This window comes from Monopterus albus, unplaced genomic scaffold, assembly GCF_001952655.1.
Source record: "Monopterus albus unplaced genomic scaffold, M_albus_1.0 scaffold5.1, whole genome shotgun sequence".
Classification (NCBI taxonomy): domain Eukaryota; kingdom Metazoa; phylum Chordata; class Actinopteri; order Synbranchiformes; family Synbranchidae; genus Monopterus; species Monopterus albus.
This window is the reverse complement of record NW_018127885.1, coordinates 3,350,901-3,371,307: the sequence shown is the minus strand read 5'-3', so window position 1 is coordinate 3,371,307 and position 20,407 is coordinate 3,350,901. Positions and strand designations below refer to the sequence as shown.

The 20,407-nt window shown below is 41.3% G+C and overlaps 3 protein-coding genes across 6 annotated transcripts in view; 2 read left to right on the top strand and 1 right to left on the bottom strand.

Annotated features, from left to right (window-relative positions):
* ddx11 (DEAD/H (Asp-Glu-Ala-Asp/His) box helicase 11) overlaps nt 1-6,379 on the top strand; it is a 9,913-nt gene extending 3,534 nt beyond the window's left edge. Inside the window, exons 11-28 of the mRNA XM_020612342.1 lie at nt 25-102; nt 191-237; nt 335-414; nt 537-578; nt 664-731; nt 818-856; nt 956-1,094; nt 1,590-1,724; nt 1,803-1,915; nt 1,996-2,068; nt 4,361-4,464; nt 4,560-4,709; nt 4,913-4,981; nt 5,071-5,171; nt 5,269-5,353; nt 5,455-5,530; nt 5,651-5,805; nt 5,894-6,379. Coding sequence (XP_020467998.1) covers nt 25-102; nt 191-237; nt 335-414; nt 537-578; nt 664-731; nt 818-856; nt 956-1,094; nt 1,590-1,724; nt 1,803-1,915; nt 1,996-2,068; nt 4,361-4,464; nt 4,560-4,709; nt 4,913-4,981; nt 5,071-5,171; nt 5,269-5,353; nt 5,455-5,530; nt 5,651-5,805; nt 5,894-5,926 — 1,587 coding nt within the window. The 3' untranslated portion in view covers nt 5,927-6,379. The remainder of the gene's footprint in view (nt 1-24; nt 103-190; nt 238-334; nt 415-536; nt 579-663; nt 732-817; nt 857-955; nt 1,095-1,589; nt 1,725-1,802; nt 1,916-1,995; nt 2,069-4,360; nt 4,465-4,559; nt 4,710-4,912; nt 4,982-5,070; nt 5,172-5,268; nt 5,354-5,454; nt 5,531-5,650; nt 5,806-5,893) is intronic.
* A 98-nt stretch (nt 6,380-6,477) lies between these two features.
* Nucleotides 6,478-13,558, bottom strand: wash1 (WAS protein family homolog 1). Of its 3 annotated transcripts, none has more exons than XM_020612372.1 (11): nt 13,451-13,558; nt 12,463-12,603; nt 11,973-12,084; nt 11,714-11,860; nt 9,952-10,088; nt 9,727-9,862; nt 9,406-9,601; nt 9,005-9,172; nt 8,688-8,846; nt 7,143-7,214; nt 6,478-7,048 (listed from the first exon to the last, which is right to left on the bottom strand). In XM_020612372.1, exons 1-11 carry the CDS (start codon nt 13,456-13,458, stop codon nt 6,906-6,908), a joined length of 1,419 nt encoding a protein of 472 aa, XP_020468028.1. In that variant the 5' UTR covers nt 13,459-13,558; the 3' UTR covers nt 6,478-6,905. The 3 variants fall into 3 exon arrangements, with proteins under 3 accessions (XP_020468028.1, XP_020468020.1, XP_020468011.1); XM_020612364.1 differs by lacking the exon at nt 13,451-13,558 and adding an exon at nt 12,992-13,136 and having other exon boundaries at nt 7,143-7,211; XM_020612355.1 differs by lacking the exon at nt 13,451-13,558 and adding an exon at nt 12,992-13,134.
* Nucleotides 13,559-13,663: 105 nt separating this feature from the next.
* Nucleotides 13,664-20,407, top strand: part of iqsec3b (IQ motif and Sec7 domain ArfGEF 3b) — a 48,392-nt gene continuing 41,648 nt past the window's right edge. For both annotated transcript variants that reach the window (XM_020612327.1, XM_020612334.1), the window contains exon 1: nt 13,664-14,771. In XM_020612327.1, the coding sequence (XP_020467983.1) occupies nt 14,254-14,771 (518 nt within the window). In that variant the 5' untranslated portion in view covers nt 13,664-14,253. The remainder of the gene's footprint in view (nt 14,772-20,407) is intronic.

Here is a 20,407-nt window from a genome sequence, read left to right as displayed (position 1 = left end):
ATGTTTCTGAATTTTTTTTTACAGGTGCTGATCATAGATGAAGCTCACAATCTTAGTGACACGCTCTCCTCTATGCACAGTGCAGAGCTGACTGGAGCCCAGGTAAACACAGTTAAGCACATCATGTACAAATTAAATATTTTGTTATTATGCTTGTCCCTTTGATATGCTGAATCTGAATCTTCTGCAGCTTTGCCGTGCCCACTCCCAGCTCACTCAGTATGCTGATCGATATAAGTGAGTATACACATACAGACTCGCACAGTGAACCCATTAACAAATTAAATAATTCTTACACTCCTGACACTTGATATTTATGTGTCTGCAACATTAGGAGCAGGCTGAAGGCAAAGAACCTGATGTATATAAAACAGATTCTGTTTGTGATTGAAGGACTTGTCCGTGCGCTGGGAGGTGAGTGTAAATTAGTTTTTGATTATCAATTATTGCCAGCCTGCAGCATGGGTAGGAAGGGAAGTTTCTGGGCAGTGAAGTCAGCCACTGGGACATTTCTGATCTTGGTGTAATTCCTTCAGGTAAGGTGGGACAGAATCCACAGAGCCAGATTACACAAACAGGTCAGTAAATAATACATACATTAACACACACTAATACACATCTAGGCAGAAATTACAAAATGGTCATATTTGTTTATTTTTTTAGGAACAGAGATGCTTTCCATTAACAACTTCCTCTTCAAGGCTCAGATCGACAACATCAACTTGTTTAAGGTAGTTCATAGTGTTATGATACAGGTTAAAAATCACAATCCAGACTACTCTTCTCTAATTCAGTGTCACTGTCATTCTCACTTTAGTTACAGAAATACTTTGAGAAGAGCATGATCAGCAGAAAAGTGAGTGTTTAATACCTAATGACTTATTTATACCTCATAGAGATGCTGTGTAGTTCAGAGAGCAGTGAGAAGTACATCACCTGTGTTTTCTCTCTGCAGCTGGGAGGCTTTGTAGAGAAGTACGCAGGTTCAGGTGTGAGTTTACAAACTCATAGCAATTCCAACAAAGAGAACAGACGCACAGAGGGCTTAAACCGCTACCTTCAAACACTACAGAGCAACCAGAGCACTGCACCAGGTCAGACATCACACGTGTGTGCTTCTCACACATTTACCTCATTGCTGACATGTGGCATTAGGGTAGCAGTATGGAATAATTTAGCAAAAGAAAAGTGGCTCATATTCGGTAAAGAGAACAGCTTAAGCATTGGTCAAATTAGGCAGAGAAAAAAAAAACGTATACTTGGTAAGATTTGTTGAAACTTACTTTGAAGAGACACTTTGCATGACAACTTTGGATTAAAGTACAGTTGTAGGTAATGTGTTTTTTTTTTTTAATCAGAGTGGAAAGCTAGCCTATTGCTGAAAAGAAAACATTTATTAAATGCCTAGCTGTAATGAACGTTTTGTTGAATGGCACTTATGTTGCATGTTCCCAGTGTATCTCTGCCTCTCACATGTAGCTCACATGTAAAACTGACAGTGAACAATGTGTGTTTTCTCTAGTTCCAGTGATATTTTTTTCTTAATATTCATTATAATTACTCAGTTCTGTGTGCTCCCCGATCTGCAGTCTCTTCGGCAGACCAGCAGGGGTCTGTAGAGGCAGAGAAAGTGCTGTCTGCATCTCCTATGATGCAGGTGGAGGGTTTCTTCATGGCTCTCACCAGCAGCAACACTGACGGCAGAGTGGTGGTGCACAGACAAGGTACCATTGACACCCGTTTACACGCAAATAAATGGCAGTGATTTAATAAGGTTATTACAGTCCTCAATGTTTGTCCAGGTACTTTATCAGAAAGCAGTGTTAAGTTCCTGCTCTTGAATCCAGCAGTCCACTTTGCCCAGGTACTGAGAGAGTGCAGAGCAGTCATCATCGCAGGAGGAACCATGCAGCCTGTGAGTAACTTTAAATTCACTAAAAATAAACCATGTCTTTGCTGTTTAATCTTTGCTATTCTTAAAGATTTCATATTTAGGTTTCAGACTTCAAACAAGAGCTACTGTTTTCTGCTGGAGTTGGAGAGGAGCGCATCACTGAGTTTTCCTGTGGTGAGTGGCCCATTTCTTAACACTGTGGTACTTGGTGGAGTTTTGCTTGTGTTTCTATAATGCACACCCTCTCAGGTTCTGTTTTTTGGAATGTCTGACAAACTATAACAGATATTTAGTATGAGTACTAATTGTTAGTGGGTTATTTTCAGACTGACTAAATATAAGAATTCTGTCAAACTCGTACCTGGTTCAAGTGATGGAGGTGACAGATTATATCAGAAAAGAGCTTATAATGTTAAAGGACAGAGGCAAAACAAGACATGACTTAAAACCACGAGTTAATTGTCCATCCACTGTATAAAAACAGTAGCACCTATACTGAAGATCATTTCACAATTACATTTTCTTCTGTCATCACACAGGTTGTGTATTGAACTAGGAAGCTGAATGACACTTGTTTCTATGGCACTGGTATACAAAATTAAAGACAAATACTATTACTATATCCTCAGAATCCCAAGATCTGTGTGAAATTTTAGTACAATTCAAATCTTAGTACATGTACTAAAACAAACAAGTGTTAGGTATGTTCCATAATGCATATACAGTCTTATGCAAAAGTTTAGGCACCCCTTGATAAATAACAGATTTTGGTGATTTTTTATTTGAACAGATGTTAACACAGTTTCTCTTGGAAATGGAAAAAATGCACAATATTTTCTGAAAACAGTGATGCATAGTTGCTTCTTATGCTGTAAATTGAACAAAAAATAAAAACATTATTATGGCATGGTGCAAAAGTTTGGGCACCCTAAGAGTTCCAGAGTCTCAAAGTCTCTCACAAGGTTTCAGACCTTAATCAGCTCGTTAGATCTGATGCACAGCAACAGTTGTCATTGGTAAATGCCAATTTCAAAGCTGTACAAATACCTTGACTCTTCAAACCTTGTGCACACACTTGCGGACACCCAGCAACCATGGGTTCCTCTAAGCAGCTGTGTAAGACCCTGAAAATGAAAGTTATTGATGCCCACAATGCAGGAGAAGGCTACAAGAAGATAGCAAAGCGTTGTCAGCTTGCAGTTTCCACAGTAAGAAATGTAATTAAGAGATGGCAGATCAGGGGAACTGGGGAGGTCAAGATGAGATCTGGAAGACCAAGAAAACTCTCGGACAGAACTGCTCGTATGCTGGTCAGAAAGACAAATCAAAACCCCCATTTGACTGCAAAAAACCTGCAGGAAGATTTAGCAGACTCAGGAGTGGTGGTGCACCGTTCCACTGTGCAGCGATGCTTGCACAGACAAGGCCTTCATGGAAGAGTCAGCAGAAGAAAACCTTATCTGCGTCCCCATCATAAAATCCAACGTCTGAAGTATGCAACAGGACATCTACAGAAGCCCGATGCGTTTTGGAAACAAGTGCTGTGGACTGATGAAGTTAAAATAGAACTCTTTGGACACAATCAGCAAAGGCATGTTTGGAGAAAAAAAGGAGCAGCATTTCATGAAAAGAACACCTTGCCAACTATTAAGCATGGGGGTGGATCTATCATGCTCTGGGGTTGTGTTGCAGCCAGTGGCACAGGAAACATTGCACGGGTGGAGGGAAGAATGGATTCCACTAAATACCAGCAAATTCTGGAAGCAAACATCACACCATCTGTAAAAAAGCTGAAGCTGAAAAGAGGATGGCTTCTACAACAGGACAATGATCCTAAACATACCTCGAAATCCACTATGGAATACCTCAAGAGACGCAGGCTGAAGGTTTTGGAATGGCCATCACAGTCCCCTGATTTAAACATCATTGAAAATTTGTGGGTAGATCTTAAAAGAGCTGTGCATGCAAGACGACCAAAGAATATTACAGAACTAGAAGCCTTTTGCAAGGAAGAATGGGAGAAGATCCCAAGTACAAGAATTGAAAGACTTTTAGCTGGCTATGAAAAGCGTTTGCAAGCTGTGATATCTGCCAGAGGAGGTGTTACTAAGTACTGATTGTGTAGGGTGCCCAAACTTTTGCACCATGCCATAATAATGTTTTTATTTTTTATTTTTGTTCAATTTATGGCATAAGAAGTAACTATGCATCACTGTTTGCAGAAAATATTGTGCATTTTTTCCATTTCCAAGAGAAACTGTGTTAACATCTGTTCAAATAAAAAAATCACCAAAATCTGTTATTTATCAAGGGGTGCCTAAACTTTTGCATAAGACTGTATGTTATGTGCTGAGAGAACTGTCTATGAAATTGTTTAGGCCTAATGTCTTTATCTGATCATGCAAAATTCTTTTATGGTTGTATTGTAATAGTTCTATCTATTCTGCCTGGTAATTTGATCTGTAGGCCATGTAATTCCTCCAGAGAACATTCTTCCTCTTGTCCTGTGCAGTGGTCCCTCTGGTCAGGAGCTGGATTTTACTTTCCAAAGCAGGGATTCTCCACAAATGGTAACAGAGACACACTCTCAGAATTTTACTAACCTCTTGCTGTAATGTGGTTGACCGTTAGCTTCAACTGTAAATTTGTACCTGTTTGCTGACAGATGGACGAGACAGGGCGCATTCTCTCCAACATCTGTAATGTGGTCCCAGGGGGGGTTGTGTGTTTTTTCCCTTCATACGAGTATTCAAGGCGGATCATCGCTCACTGGGAGGCTAGCGGTGCTCTGGCACGTCTGGCTAACAAGAAGAAGGTGCGTGAGAAACACAATTTCTTTATCAAATGAGCTAGAAATGTTTGCAAAATCCACCAGCATGGTCCTTTACCCATTTCACTTTAGAAAGTCTCCTTTATCACATCTTAACTTAAGGGTAGTGTTAAGGAAAAATCACTTTGGAGTGCGAAGAGAACTTTACCAACCAGGCTGTTTCTAAGCTTTCACAAACACCTCCTCAGATCTTCCAGGAGCCAAAGAAGGCAAACCAGGTAGAGCAGGTGCTGAGCGAGTTCTCCCGTTGTATTCAGGTAGAACTGGCACATCACGCTGGTTGTATTTTTATTAGGTTTGATTGCCTTTACCACAGACACTCACTGGTTGTCTCTGTTTATTTTAGAGGTGTTCTCTTGACAGCAGTGGACTTACAGGAGCCTTACTGTTCTCTGTGGTCGGAGGAAAGATGAGCGAGGGCATCAATTTCTCTGATGATCTGGGCAGGTGCATGTAATTCATGAGCACATGGACAACCAACACTTGGATTAAGTATATAATGCTAAATGTTCTGACCTGTGTGTTTTTGTGCGCACGACCCCAGGTGTGTGGTGATGGTGGGAATGCCGTATCCCAACATCAAGTCCCCAGAGCTGCAGGAAAAGATGTCCTACATGGATAAACACCTGGTGAGAGTATTTACAGGCCTAATATTCTTCACTGTATCCACAAACCTGGCAGGCTCACAGGAATACTGAAGCTTACTGTCAGTGTTTGTTTTTTTCCTCAGCCTCACAGTAGAGGGAGGAGCCCTGGCCAAACACTAATAGAAAACCTCTGCATGAAGGCTGTCAATCAGTCCATAGGTAATGATACAATTTTCATGACAATAAGTATGATAGAAATTTATAAGATACTTGTTTATTACATATATTGTAAGATAATATGAATAGCATTCACAAATATTTGATTTCCTCTGCTCAAAGGAAGAGCTATCCGTCACCGTGGTGACTACTCCTCCATTGTGCTGTGTGACAAACGTTACTCCAGACCTGCTACTCTCTCTAAACTTCCCACATGGATCAGAGATCGCACCAACACGTATACAACTTTTGGAGCTTTTTTTTCTGCCTTGCGGAAGGTGAGAAGGGAGTCTAGTTACACTCAAAAACACTATCATGACTAAACCTTTAGCTTTCAGCATGTGTTTTTCATATATTCTTGACTAGTTTTTCCTGGAGAAGAAGCAGAAGCACGAGTAGTTTCACTCCAAATGGGCTCAACCGACATCTCTCAAGCATTCAGGTTCACGAGAAGGGGACAAGTCGGAGGTTAGGAAGAACTTCGGGAAAATCAAGTGCAACAGAAGTCACCCTGCAATTTTAGCAATTTAAGAAAGTGAATCTGTTCCAAAAAATACTGGAAGATAGTTAGAGGGCCTTTGTAATAAGTTCCTTAATACAGCCCTTTCATGGTGCTTTATGTTTACAGGTTTGAATATTTTGTTCCCATCAGAGCCAAGTGTCATTAACTGGAGCTCAAATGTTAACCAGGAGGCAGTTTTGTCTGTTTCAGTACTTAATACTTGTTTTACATCTTGTTCTCTGTTTTGGCCAAGTAAACCTATCGAATCAATTAAAGAATAATGAATCCAAGTATCTGCGGACACAGACTAAAGGGGCATTTATCAGTTTGACTCACTTGTATCAGTCTGGAACACAGAGAAATCCCTCTACTATTTAAATTCAGTATGTTAAATCAAATATTCAAGGAGTCAGACTGAGCACTTAGTCATCCACAGATACAATGGATGTTTTTTTTTCCCAGAAAAAGTATTCTATGTAAAGTGTTATGTAATGCAAAAATTGTTTCTATTTTCTCAGAGAGTGTTATAAGGACAATGCTTGTTTATTTATGAAAGTTTCTTCATATTTAGTATGATATTAATAAACTGTTTTGTTAATCTGCTTAGACAAATCATTACATTTATTAACATTATGAGGCCATTTAAGAGCCATTTCACAGATTCTGTGAGCAGGAGAAATGATCACCACTTGAAATACCAGGTGGGCCACAGAAAAGTAGCCCGCCTCCAAAACAATCCACTTGCTCCGGCTACTTTTCCGTGGCTCACCCTGTAGTTTAGTTTGGTAGATGCAATGTAAGTCCTTTGTACACAGAATTATCCAAGGCAACTGAATGTTTTCATTATCGGTGTTTAAATGTTAATTGCCCATCACGTTATGCTTCCCAGTCATCGTCATCCATTGCTGATTGCGGGGCAGGAAGTGGTGGGATGACATCTGACATCCTGGCAAAGGCACCGCCAGTACTTGCGGGAGTTTCACCCGGCTCCCCACCAGCGGGTCCCTTCCCAGATATGCCTACAGAAGGAAAAGACACACTATTTACTTTATCCCATTCCAATCACCTGCATCAATAATCCTAATCCGTCTTAAAATCAAAGACCCCGCTCACCTTTCCTTCGCATGGCAAGTTTATTGAAGAGATCAGACATAAAGTCTCCACCACTAGAGGCCACTCCGACTGCTGAGAGACAAGGAAAGGCAGTTAGTAAATATGCAACAGAGATTTTTTTTGTTGTTGTTTTTACCAATTGGAACAGTGAAATGGTTTCACTCATTCCCCAGTGCTATGCTTCAAAGTGGAGCACCTAATTACAATAAGACTTTTTAACCAGTTAGTACAAGGAACTGTTGGGTCATCATCTGGCAGACCAATCAGAAATGAAAGCAAACAGATTCTAATACTAGATCAGACCCCTTAAAACAGTGGTCCCCAACCCGCGGACCGGTACCGGTCCGTGGATCAATTGGTACCGGGCCGCACAAGAAATTATTAATTATTTCCGTTTTATTTATTATCTGAGTCTGAACGATCTTTTATTTTGAAAAATTACCGTATGCTCTCGGTTACATCTCGGTCACTTGAGCACCAAAACTGGCTTACTTGTGGACATATTCAGCCTGCTCAATGAACTCAATCTGTCACTTCAGGGGAAAATGACAACTGTCTTCAAGTTGGCAGATAAAGTAGCTGCATTTAAAGCCAAACTGTATTTGTGGGGACGGCGCGTCAACAGAGGCATTTTGGACATGTTTAAAACATTAGCGGGGATTTTGGGTGAGACTGAGCCTGAGCCTTCACTCTCCCAGCTGGTGCACGATCACCTGTCTTTGCTTATAAAAGAGTTCGAGCGCTACTTCCCAACCACAAAGGACCCACGAACTGCCAAGGAATGGATCCGCAACCCATTTGTCAACAAACCAGGTGAATCCAGCAGGTCTGTGCAAGAAGAAGATCAACTGCTGGAGATCGCAAATGACGGCGGCCTTAAAAGTATGTTCGAGACAACAACTCTGCCGGTGTTCTGGATTAAAAATACCGAGATCGCCACCACAGCACTGAAAACCCTGTTGCCATTTCCGACATCCTATCTGTGTAAAGCGGGTTTTTCTGCAGTGACAGCAACCAAAACAAAACAACGGAGTAGACTGAACATAAGCAACACACTTCGGGTGTCATTGTCTCCTATTACCCCCAGATGGGACCGTCTCGTTGCAGAGAAACGAGCTCAGGGCTCCCATTGATTTAGCGTTATGGGGAGTTGAAGTTTTCAACACAGTGGATTCACGTTTATTATTATATTAACAATATAAACAATCTACGTAACCCCCCCCTCTCCCCCCCGGGCCGCGGTAAGATTGTCAAGTGTTGACCGGTCCGCAGTGATAAAAAGGTTGGGGACCACTGCCTTAAAATACAACCAAAAATCTTTCAATGAATTTGAAACAAAGCAAGACTGTGATTACAACTATGTGAGATGTGTACACAAGCACTCAAACTGACAGGTAGTATGACAAGCTGTATAAACTCATAGATGAATACTAAGTGGAGATGGGTCCAGCTCTGCTTTGATTGCATAAATCACTGTTAAAGCTATATTGTGTATCATTAATAAAACACGAGCAAAATCACGTCCCTGCTCAAACAATCTGATACCTTGCTCTTGCTCCTTTTGTTTTTTCTTCTCCATCTTGCGCTCTTTAACGTTGCGCAACTTGGCTTTGCCGATACCACCGGCATTGCGGATGGACTCCAGCAGGCTGGCACGGCCATCTGACGGCTGCACCACCTCGCTGGGAGCACCAGACAAAGGACCTGCAGTTGGAGGAGACGGTCAGGTTTCATTTGGGTTCATGCTCATTAATGTCAATCTAATTTTATTTAATTCAACAAGCTCTCTCAATGTATGTGCAGGGAGGAGCAGGTTTTCCTCTTAGGCTGTAGTCTGCACAAAATTTCTACATGTGACAAACCTGAACTTGGTGGCCGAGAAGCTTCTGTGGGGCTGACAACAGGAGGAGGGGGTGGAGGAGGTGGAGCAGGGGGAGCTCCTGCAGGAGTAGCAGGAGCAAGAGCAGGCTCAGGAGGAGGGGGAGGCGGAGGTGGTGGAGGAGGTGGAGAATTAGGTTGGAGCTGAGAACCTGAAACAAAGAGATGAAAATTCATCTGTCAGCTTAAATACATTCTCATCCAAAAATACATGGCATAGTAAAAATGGTGCATGCAATTTTAAGTTTATTGGTACAGTAACTTTACAGATCAGATGTCAAAGTGCTTCACAGTAAAAGGCAAGACATAGAATAGACAAACAATATAAGTTAAATCTAAACAGGTGGGTCTTGAGAGGCTTTTTATGAGAAACATATACATGTACTTGATACGCTGCTCTCTTCAGAGAAGGAGGGCAGTTCAGGGATATTGTGTGTGGGCCCCGATGGGGCGAAACCAGGCCCGAGGTCTGCACTGTAGGACAGGTCATCTGCTATGCCTGGTAGGTCAGGCAGGTAGGAGGGCACATCTATCTCTGGAACCTCCCCCAGGTCTGGTACATAGAAATAACTCTCTGCCGTCTGTTAGAGAAATCAATTCAGTCAATGAACCACTACTAACTGACGATTAATTCAATCAATAAATCCTATATGTAAATAAATCATGTAAAAAATGTGCTTTGTTCTAAAACCAATGTGGCAGCTACCTGTCTCTCCAGTTGTTCTCTCTTTGTAATGGACAATGGAGCGTCAAACGGTTTCTCTTCTTTTTCTGTCTCTAGTGTTGTGTGTGTTTTTGTCACTGCACCCGCCAGAGGATCAAGGAACACATACTTCTTATATCTTTAAAAACACACAAATCCAAAAATATTAAGAAAAGGTGTAAATATAATCAGTGTTTACAGTTTGTGTATTTGTTCTTGTGGACTCACAGGTTCTCTGTAGTATTAAAGAGCAATAAGGAGCTGACAGATGAGATATTGCGTGGCAGACTGCCCAGACCTTCCTCTGTCTCATCCTCAGACTTCTTCTTGTGGCTTACACACACAGGGAAATACATTAACTTCTCCTGAAATGAAGACACAGAGTGAGTGGGAGATCTGTAAAATGTCAACTAAATCTTGACTAACGCAATTTTCAAATGCCATCAAAGTCCTCCTGCGATACTGACTTATGTGGTCGAAGACACTGCTTCAAGGGAATCATGAATAATGCATTGCTGCACCAGAAAAAAAAATTGCCAGCAGTGTTATCATTCTTTCTCCATTTCTGACAAATACACTCGGATACATATCCGCAAAAAAAGCCACACACTTGCAAGATCAAGCACACGTAGCAGAAAAAACACATACTACCCTTCATGAAGTTTCCTAAATTGGTAAAGGAAAAAAGTCGTGTTCCAGTACAGAGAAACACTGCAGCTTTCTACATCTCTGTGTAGTTTTCACCTTCTTTTTACCTCCTGATGGATTAAATTTGGCCCAAAAAGCCCTATCTTTAGATCTAACCCTAAAAAAACCTGCCCTGGCCTGATGAATATTCTATGTAAAAAAAAAAAAAAAGTTAATAAAATTCAGTGCAAATACCCTGGTGACCATTATGGGCAATGTGACATTTGATTGACCAGATGCTTGTTGGTTATTTGTTAATAATTAAAACTGATATATTTGAAAGCTAGGGCTGCATGATAAATCATTTTGTAGGCGTGATTTAGATCCCTGTGTGGTCTCTTATCCAATAGTAGGAATGCGTTACATCACGTGACGAGCTATAGACAGGAAGAGCATGATTAAAAAAAAACAAATCCAACATGTCTGACACTGTGAAAGATATTCTGTGCCGTCCTGCAAATATTTTTCAAACGTTGCGCTGCCTGCCCTGTACATCTAGTGCCGAATAGCAGTTGAGGCAAAAATAAATCACTTTGTGGGTATTAGTTGTGCTTATTGGTTAATGCAGCTTAGCAAGGAAAAGGGAGTGCTTGGTTTGATGCAAGGCATCTCAGTGCTACAGCCCCCATTTGCCAATATATAGGCAGATGGGGGCTGCCAATCCGACATGATAGGGTGACTGGCAGCTGAGGTCCCACTGGTTTCTCAAGGAGTGAGGTGAACTCTGTCCTGGTCATGTGACAGTGGACCATTGCTTCTTTTGCTGCTAACATGCTGCTGACCTGATTAGGTCCCATACATCCCTTTTTATTTGCTCATTGTTTTATATTGACTTATACAATTGTGTGTTATGTAAATAATGCGTCTTTTAAGCCGCGAGCTGCTGGAAAAAAAATTCGTTGTGCTATGCATAATGACAATAAAGATTCTTGACTTTACTTCACTCTTGAATAAATAATAGTGGGTTCATGGACATTTGTCCTTAGAGTCTACATAAATATGAGCAGTGAGATTTCAGCTCCAAGTTCTGTCCTTTGTATGACTGCAGCCAGAGCGGTGTCAGAATTCTTAGCAGTAAGATAAAAGCCATGTAAATGGAAATCAGTGATGGATCAATTTATCACCATTATGTACTTGCAGTTTTAGCAGTGTCAGCTGCACTAACACCATCAGGCTAGCTCACACTGTCTTTTAAGTTATATTACTATGACTTGCGGGCTTCTGGACATTACATTTTGTAAAACCATGGCATGTCAAGAATTTAAACCCTTGTACGACCAGCATTTTGATGCATATATCTCACATGCAAGGTCTTCTCATCAAAGGGACGAAGTTTATTCTGTATCCTGTGCCGGGGGTGGGTCTGTGAAGAGGGGTCTGTAGCTCCACTGAAAATAGATGAGTAATCCTGTAGTCGATCTGGGGCTGGGTACTTGGCACTGGAAAACACCTATACACACAGAAAAAAAACTAATATATCATAGCGATTTTGTCAATTTACTTTGTCTATATTATGTATCAGAGATAAAAGCTGCCTTGCCAAACTGCAGCTGCTGTTTTACCTTGGTGGCCTTCTTACTGCCTTTAATCCTGTCGACTCGGGCCTGAGCTAGTCTGATCCTGTCAGTGACGCTCTGCAGCTGGCAGCGGTTCTTCTCTACGCTCTCAGACACCCTGGAAGCAACACACACATACATATCAATATGAATATGAACATTTGCACAGAGAGGAAAACTACACAATTTTTTCTGAACAAAAATGGCAATAATCATGTAGCCTATTATAAACCGGTAAATAGACATTACTCAGTTGCAAAATATCTAAAAATTGGTTATTATCACAACTGACAATTTTATTTTATTTTGAACAAATCAGCTCATCAGTTTTAGCATTACTTATGCATGCATGCCAAGTCTTCTATTATTAATTTAATAACATAATATTATACATGTCAAATATGAAAATAAGCAAATCATGCTGCCTGTCATTTGCATATTGTAGGAAAAAATGTCATGCAAGAAAGCTATGTGACTTGTGTGTTTCTGGGTTTACCTTCTGAAAATATCTGTAGAGATGATCTCCAAATGGAGCAATGCATCTGCTATTTGATGGACAGCCTCCTCTCTCCTCAGGTCTGGTTGGATGAGAGGCACCGAGTACACCTGGCCTTCCAGGCTGTGCTTTTGTGTCATCCTAGAAACAACAACACAGTAAAGTTTACATAAAGAACAGTGTTGTGTGTTGAGCATAGACATTTCTGCTTGACCTTGTGATCAATGCGTGTCTGACATTGTAATTTCAGCTCAACCAATACATCCATCTTTGATCAGTTTGTCTGGAGTGAAACCCAAGAGGGTGAAATTTTAATTGTTTTCTAATTTCAGTCAACATCGTGATGTACTGTACAACAGCTGCTGGGCAGAGACATGTGAAAGCCCCCCCCCCCAATCTGACAAAGGAACAAGACCCCCATACTATCGATAACAATGTACTTGTAGTTGTTTGGCACATTGGCATTTCTTTATGGCCCATTTTGCGTCTCCTTGATGTTCGTCTGGTGTCTCTTCTACTTGTTTTGCACCTGTGTGTAATCATTAGGTGCCTCTTTGTGGTCATTTTGCAGGCGAGGCCCAGTGAGCCTGTGCATGGTACAAACATTAAGTGATCCAGCCGTGGTTAAGATAAAAACCTTGCTTCGTTCACACACACCACACTTCTCGACCTCATCTGACGCTCACATGATAATGCTGCTATATACAGATACTGTGACGTAGGTGTAATTATGATGCTCTGTGGTTATTTTCTGTTTCAGTGTGTAAATTGACCACAAGTTCACCACGTCGCCGTTTTTGCTAATGTCAACGATTAAATCTGCACTTAAACTGTTTACGAGAAAATATATTTCAAAGAAAAAGACGTTCATCGATGTAAATAGCGTAACACGCTAACTACCAACTAAATAAATGACTCTCGAAAGCCTGTCCATGCTAAAGACGGAAGCGCCGTGAACCCACTACGAGCTTGGAAATAGCAGACTTACCTGACCATCGGTGGTGTTTATTTATTACCGGCTACAAACAAAAATTTTAAGGGAAATTTTGGTTGTCGATGCTAGCAGCTTAAGTAGCTAACTACTTGCAACATTTCCATTCTTCCGCATTACTAAAACACGTGACCGCGCCTTAGCCTTAGCGTTGCCTTCATGTTCTTCGAAAATGTGTACTTTCTGATTTGAACGCACCTTAACAAGCTATCGTGGGAGAAAAGTGATAACATGACAATTTTGATAAAACAATAATACCAACATTGTATTTCTCAAGGATATGATAAGTATGATTATATATACTGACAAAATATTCTCAGCACAACCGTTCAATAATCGTTGAATTGCAGATGCCATTAATCAGTGTTCAGATTTTTTTATGTATGTTCAATAAACCAGGCACAGGAGAGTCCCGCATACAGGCCCTTACTGAGTCTGTTTCTACAGCCTGTAGGGTGCGTGCTTGCTCTGGTATTTTCTCGGGTTTGTGCGTAATAACGCATCCGTCCTCCAGTGTCTCTCCTACCGCCTCCCTGTCACATCTGGATCTGACTCCTCTCCTCAGCACCACTCAACGCAGTGGGAGAGAGAGGGGGGGGAGGAGGGTAAACGATCGGGGAAGCGGAGGCTAGCTCCGTCGGTGCAGCCTCATCCACCACCGAGCAGAATCAAGGAGAGGAGAGCCAAAGGACACTTCACTCTCATCCGCACTCACGTATATCTTTGCATCTCGTCTGTGCTCCATCCGACAGTCCATCTTATATTTTCTTCTCATTTTCTCGCTTCGTCTTGTCTTGGATATGATGAGCTCCAGCCTGTTAGAAAATCCAGTGCAGGCGATTCTGTACCTGCGGGAGCTCACCACCATTGTCCAGAACCAGCAGAGTCTTATCCAAACCCAGCGCGCCCGGATAGAAGAGCTGGACCGCCGCCTGGACGAGCTCATTGGCGAAAACAGGCACCTACGGGACGTCAGGGTGCAACAACAGCATCCTTACCATCACTATCATTACCATCACCCCGACCCCAGCTGTCTTCATCACCACCACCACTCTCAGGATCCCCAGCTCAAGACTAGCGCGGGGTCTGTGACAGACCATGCGACTGCACAAAAGCAGGTCGAGGAAGCCGCCGAGGTCCTGTCATCGCCTCAACCTATGGACCCGGGGAACATGCAGCTGGTTCCGGCCGATCCGTCCACAGTTTCTCCGGTTGAAAGTGACCCGGAATACGTTGGAAGTTGCCCCAGCTGCCGCTCTTTGGTTCCGATGACCCCCACAACCCTTTGTCGATCCCTGGTTCTGGCTAGGAAATCCGAGTGAGTAGAGGTTATATGGTATTTTGCATGTTTGCGTGTGTCAGTCCTGGCTAATCCAATTTATGGACCACTAGGAATGTTTGTAGGCTATATTTGAACGTTTTGACTGCTGACCTTTTTACACCATAAATGCCCTACCTTTGCCTGTTTTGAATTCTACAGCCTAGTAGGCTATTTGTGTAGCATCCGTCCAAAACCGTCTAATTAAGAGCGTGCGTGTGGTTGTGTGTCCTGCAGATTGAGAGGCATTTAATTAATAAAGACTGCGCTTGCGAATTTCCCATTTTCAGGTGTGTGTGTCTGCTAAGGACTGTGCCAGAAGAGGAAGAGGTGGATTATTTAAATGAGAAACTGGATCACGAGCACTGGATCATTACATAACAAACAGCTGTAGGCCTGTATGTGTGTGTTCGCGTGTGTGCTGGAAACACACCGAGTACCAGCGGTCAATGTCAGCTCCAGACAGGAGCAGCTTTATGTGAGATGATGAGACACCTAGAGTCGTTGTTCGCGCTGCTGCTGGTTTCTCTGTTAATTACTGCACGTGATCTGGGAACTCTCACGGGACCTCTGGGACTCAAGTCTTTACACTGACTTCCTGGAGACTTATCTTATTCATAACCTGTACTCGCCTAACCCTTAACTTAACCTTAACCTTATTCTAACCTTAAACAGAGACATATCCCTAACATTCAACGATTCACTTTGTAGGGGACAGGCATCCAGTGCCCACAGTGTTAGTGGGCTCCCGGTTTTGGGTCCCCTTAAATACAGAAAAACAACCACTACTCTCTTCTTGGAGCCATAAGCCTCATAGTACATCAGCGCATCATCTAATAAGATAAAACCCTCTTTCTGCCTTTTTTCTATCTGTGTGTTCTGCTCATAAGTTCTACCTCAGCAGGAGTCCTGATTAGTCTCCCTGGGACTTCACCCTCACTGAGGGGAGCCACATAAAACAAAAGTTGAACTGAGGAGCAGAGTAGTGCAGCGAGAGAGATATATAAGCTACATTAAAAAATCTTGTTGATATCAGTCTTACAAGGACATGATTAATCTGCCACATGTTACATTTCATGCTCTTGAGTTGTGTGTGTATGTGTGTGCCTGTTGCTCTCCCTTGAAGCCTTACTTGCAACCTGAGTCATGGTTGTGCCCTCCAAATAGCTTACCCTGTGGTAGCTGTTTGTTATTCTTCTGCAAGAATCAGCTTTGGTTCTTAATTCAAATTAATTTTACTGGTTATCAAGAAATTAAAATAATTTTTAAAAGCTGCGGGCAGAAACCAGCAGTTGATCAGGCAGCAGAGTGGGCTAGTGGTTTATTAAATGACCTTCTGGCTCCTGCAGTTACTGCTGTGTGTTCTTGAATGTGACCTTACATCCCCGCTGCTTTATTGAATTTAAGTCAATCTTGATAAAACTGGGAGCTTAAATCCTAATTTCTATTTTTCCTTCTGGCAGGCCAAATAGATGAGGGGGAGCTGGACCTTCACTTGAATTTTTAGTGGATTCCTCTTCCTGTCTTTGTCTGCTGCATCCTGTCAGCAGCTGACTTGGAGATCTGCCCTCTGCTTTTCTTGTTGTCAGTGTGTGTCAGCATGTTGTCTGTGTTACAAACTGTGTGTGGCGGTGCCTTTGTATTACTTACATTATGGGGACTGAAACCTGTTAACACACTGTGGGGATTCGACCATCCTCTGGTCCCCACAAGGAAATCACTGAATTTTAGGGTGGCAACATGGTTTAAGGTTAGGCAAGTAGTGTTTATGTTTAAGGTTAGGGTAAGTCTACAAGAAATGAATGTAAGTCAGTATAAAGTCCCTACAAGGAATGAAAACACAGGTTGTTTTGTGTATGTATGTGTGTGTGTGTTAGTGTAGGTGTACTGTACGCTTCCTATATATGGTTTCTTTTCAGATAAATGAGATGTGTGTTCAGCGTAGACATGGCTGTGATTACATTTGTGTGCTCTACATTGTTCTCAAAGTTGCCCCTGCAACATACATACATACATCCACTCATTCTGTATCTGTGTGTCTCTCTCTCCAGTTGAGCCTCCTATCTGCCCCACTTAGCCCATGGAGCGAATGGTAATCAGCCATTCTCAGGAGAGAGAAAAAAGCAGAGAAATAAAAGAGAGAGGTGCACACTCATTCGTTGTCTTTGATGGAGCCCTTGGAGGTGTCTAGAGGAAGGAGCTGGAGGCTGACATTGGAGTGGATCAGTGAAAAGGAATGAGGCTGAGAGACAGAGAGAAGAAACATAAAAACAGAGAGTTGGCAAGGAGAATACAGGAGAGGGGGGTGGTTTCAGTACATAAAGAGTGAGACAGGTACACTGAGAGACCAGAGCAGAAAGCAGGTAGATGGAAAAAAGGGTGCATTTGCAGTAGCTGTCATCGTAGTTTATCTATGGCGGATAAATAGATAAGTTGGACAGCAGAGAAACAGGCTGTGGCATCCGGTGGCACAGAAGAAAGTGCACACAATGTACTGGCAACATGTTTGAGTCCAAATGGAGCTGTTCTTGTTGCGTGACAACCCTCCTCCTTGCTTTCCTTATAGTAGCTACTGGATACTGGCTGATGAAAAACACCATGTTTAAAGTACTTCTACAAGAAAGACGAGGGGTGGTGTGAGGGAGGATGAGGCACACAGAGCAGGAGAGAACATGGGCTGACAGCAAGAGGCATGTACTGTTAAAATATTCACCTGTTCTCTTTTGTCAGTGAGGCTGTAAAAACAGGTTCCAGGTAGAGCTAGAAAGAAGACAAAAAAGGTCAGAGGCCACTAAAACTATGCTAGCCTTTGGGAACCCAGTGAATGAACTATCTCTACAGGAAGAGTTGCAGAAAGCCCTAAGACAAACTGCCTTATGATGCGTCGTCTTTGTAAGCGTTGTCGGAGGCAGATGGCCGTTATGTGTGTGTCTTGTACAGACAGATGGATGGGCTTTCTGAGTGTGTTTGTGTTTATAAATGTGTATGTGTGTGTGTGTACATGCTCAGAGACCCAAGCAACCTGGCCTTTTGTTCACTGCATGACCGAATCAAACTGATCAGGGCTGTATATCAACCTGACAAAATAATTAAGCTCAGGAAATGACTTTAGTAATTACACTTTGGCCTGGTGGTTATCTGATCTCCCTCCTGTAACCTCCATTTAAACTTCTCTTGTTAAAAAATTGACTCACTTTATAGTGCCCATATCATTTTTTAGATTTTTTTTCCACGTTTTGTTCTATTTTTGTTTCTATTCCATAGATTTTGAGATATTTTTTTGGACTAATTTTAAAGCTGAGTTTGACACTGTGTTTGTTTTCTTATAGAGTTACCACATCTGTCTATAAGCTATGAAGCTACAGCTAGCTTAGTTTAGCATAAAAGCTGAAAAAATGGAGAAACAGGTAACATTAAGCAGCTTCTATCCTAAGATAAAATCTATCAAGCAGCACCTCTAAAGCTCACAAATTAACATGTTTATAAGCTGCTGTTTAATCCAAACAACTTTGAAGTGTAAATGCTTATTTTGCATTGTTTGCACTATTTGTTGCTTGTTAATACTGCTTATTTTGTTATATTACACAGCCTTATGCTTGTTTACTGTTTACTTGCCCCTTGCATGGGGATGTGTACATGCACATTGACATGCACAGCTTATGTACCAGAGTCAAATTCCTCGTGTGCCAATCACACCTGGCCAATAAAGCTGATTCTGAATCTGATTTTATAAATGATGTGGTGTTGGCTTTATGACTTTAAACCTCATATATCAACTACTGACAGCGTGCTGAATTTCAACTCACCATATGATTTTGTTCTCCTACACATCCGTCTGCCAGGTGTGCATCAGAAAACACTTAGTTTGGGCCTGTGACCACCCCTAAGCCTGCAAGGCCAACTACTTCACATTTGTACTACAAAGATGCATGAGTCTTATATTAGTTTGCACATAGAGAATTCAACATTGAATATGAAGAGATGCATCAACTCTGAAATGGATTTTTAAATAACGAATGGATAAAAAGGCAAACAGTTTAAATGAGGACATTCAAATACATTAATATGATGTGAGGAAACTGTGTCTGCAGTTAAAGATGTTTAAAGGTAACACTGAAAAAATGAGCCATTTATTACATTATTACTTTAACCTGCAGGTAACCTAAGGGAAAACACACAGCTCCTTATTATCTCATTGTTTATTGTGCATTCAGTCCACCTGTGTATTCTAAAATGTAATATATGTTCACAAGTATGTGAGAAGGCAGTCAATCTGGGTGAATGACAGATTTAGTTCCACTGATTACAAGCGGTGTCGGCTACTTGTGAGTTTTCACCAGTTTTTCTGGTGCTGGAGACAGAAAAGAGCTGCACAACAAAGAAAATGCACAAAAAAATACTGTAATATAAAAAAAAAGTAAGGTCTCTGGGAGTTATTTATTTCACAAATATATAAATGTATGAGATTCAAAATATATTGACAAAGGCAGCAGGTACTGTGATTTGATTCTCACCTGTGAAGTTCTAACACTAAAGTTGTAAACAAAGCAATTTAACCTGTGTATATGTACAGTATGTTTGAATGTGTGTCTGTGTGTGGTGTTACAACAAATGGAGAAGTATTATTCTTAGGAACCAAATGTGAAGAATGTCGATATTTTAACAAAGATCCGTCCCCCTTTAAGTCAGTGGAACTTGATGTGAGAAGGTAGCTTTTTATAGTTCTGACTGTCACGCTGAGTCTTGCACTCACTTTGAATGCCTGTCACTGTGGGTCTTTGTCATGAGCAATATACTGTGCCTAGGTCAGAAGACGTACTGTAGCATAGCCAAGAATTTCACTGTCAACAACTGAGTGCTTTAAGCATATTGTGGAAGCACCTGGTGTGACCTGCACTCACGCCCATACCATCCAAAAATGTACCCATGAGGCACTGAACACACAGTATAGATACCGGCTTTCATCAAACTCGATTTGACAGTTCTAGGTGAAAGGTTATCCAATCAGAAGATGACTGTTCCTCCTGTGCCTCCGAGCTTTGTGGGTCTGTGCAACATGTCAGCTTCCCCTAAACATGGCAGTAGGTATGGAGCAATGCTGTTTTTTAATCTTGCCAAACTAGGCATATAGAAGACATCACAGTTCTAACATCTGTATGCTTTCACTTTTCCAATATACCAGTTGATTTAACATCTAGTAGCACTGCTGCTCCAAAGTTTTGATGAACTCCAGTGAAAATTCTAATTATTTGATTTAGATGAACCTTCTAAGTTGCAAACTGTATTTTCATAAGTTGTGATCAAATAATAATGTTGGTAATTACATCAACTTAATTATGCCTGTAATTTAAACTCAAATTTCATTGTTAATGGGTTTAAAACAAAATTTAAGTAGTCTTAACTGTGAGATTTGAGTCTTATAGACTCTAGTTACTTTACAAGCTTTAGTTACTTCTCATACCTTTAATTCCCTTTAGTTAATTTTCACAACTTTGTTTTCCTTGTTTATACATATTACAGCTGTATTGATGATTGTCCAGAACTACTGAGCTTTGGTCATTTTTAATACATTTATTTTCCTTGCTCATATATCTTACAATTGTATTGATGAGAATCAAGTGATACTGAAGTAGAAA

What these genes read in the sequence shown, in the direction of transcription:
- wash1 (XM_020612355.1), bottom strand. Translation starts at nt 13,068, where the DNA reads ATGTTTGTACCATGCACAGGCTCACTGGGCCTCGCCTGCAAAATGACC. An exon ending in TTGATGAGAAGACCTTGCAT is followed by an intron (nt 10,089 to 11,713) that starts GTGAGATATATG and finishes TCTTCATTTCAG; the next exon opens with GAGAAGTTAATGTATTTCCC. An exon ending in TTTAATACTACAGAGAACCT is followed by an intron (nt 9,863 to 9,951) that starts GTGAGTCCACAA and finishes GTGTTTTTAAAG; the next exon opens with ATATAAGAAGTATGTGTTCC.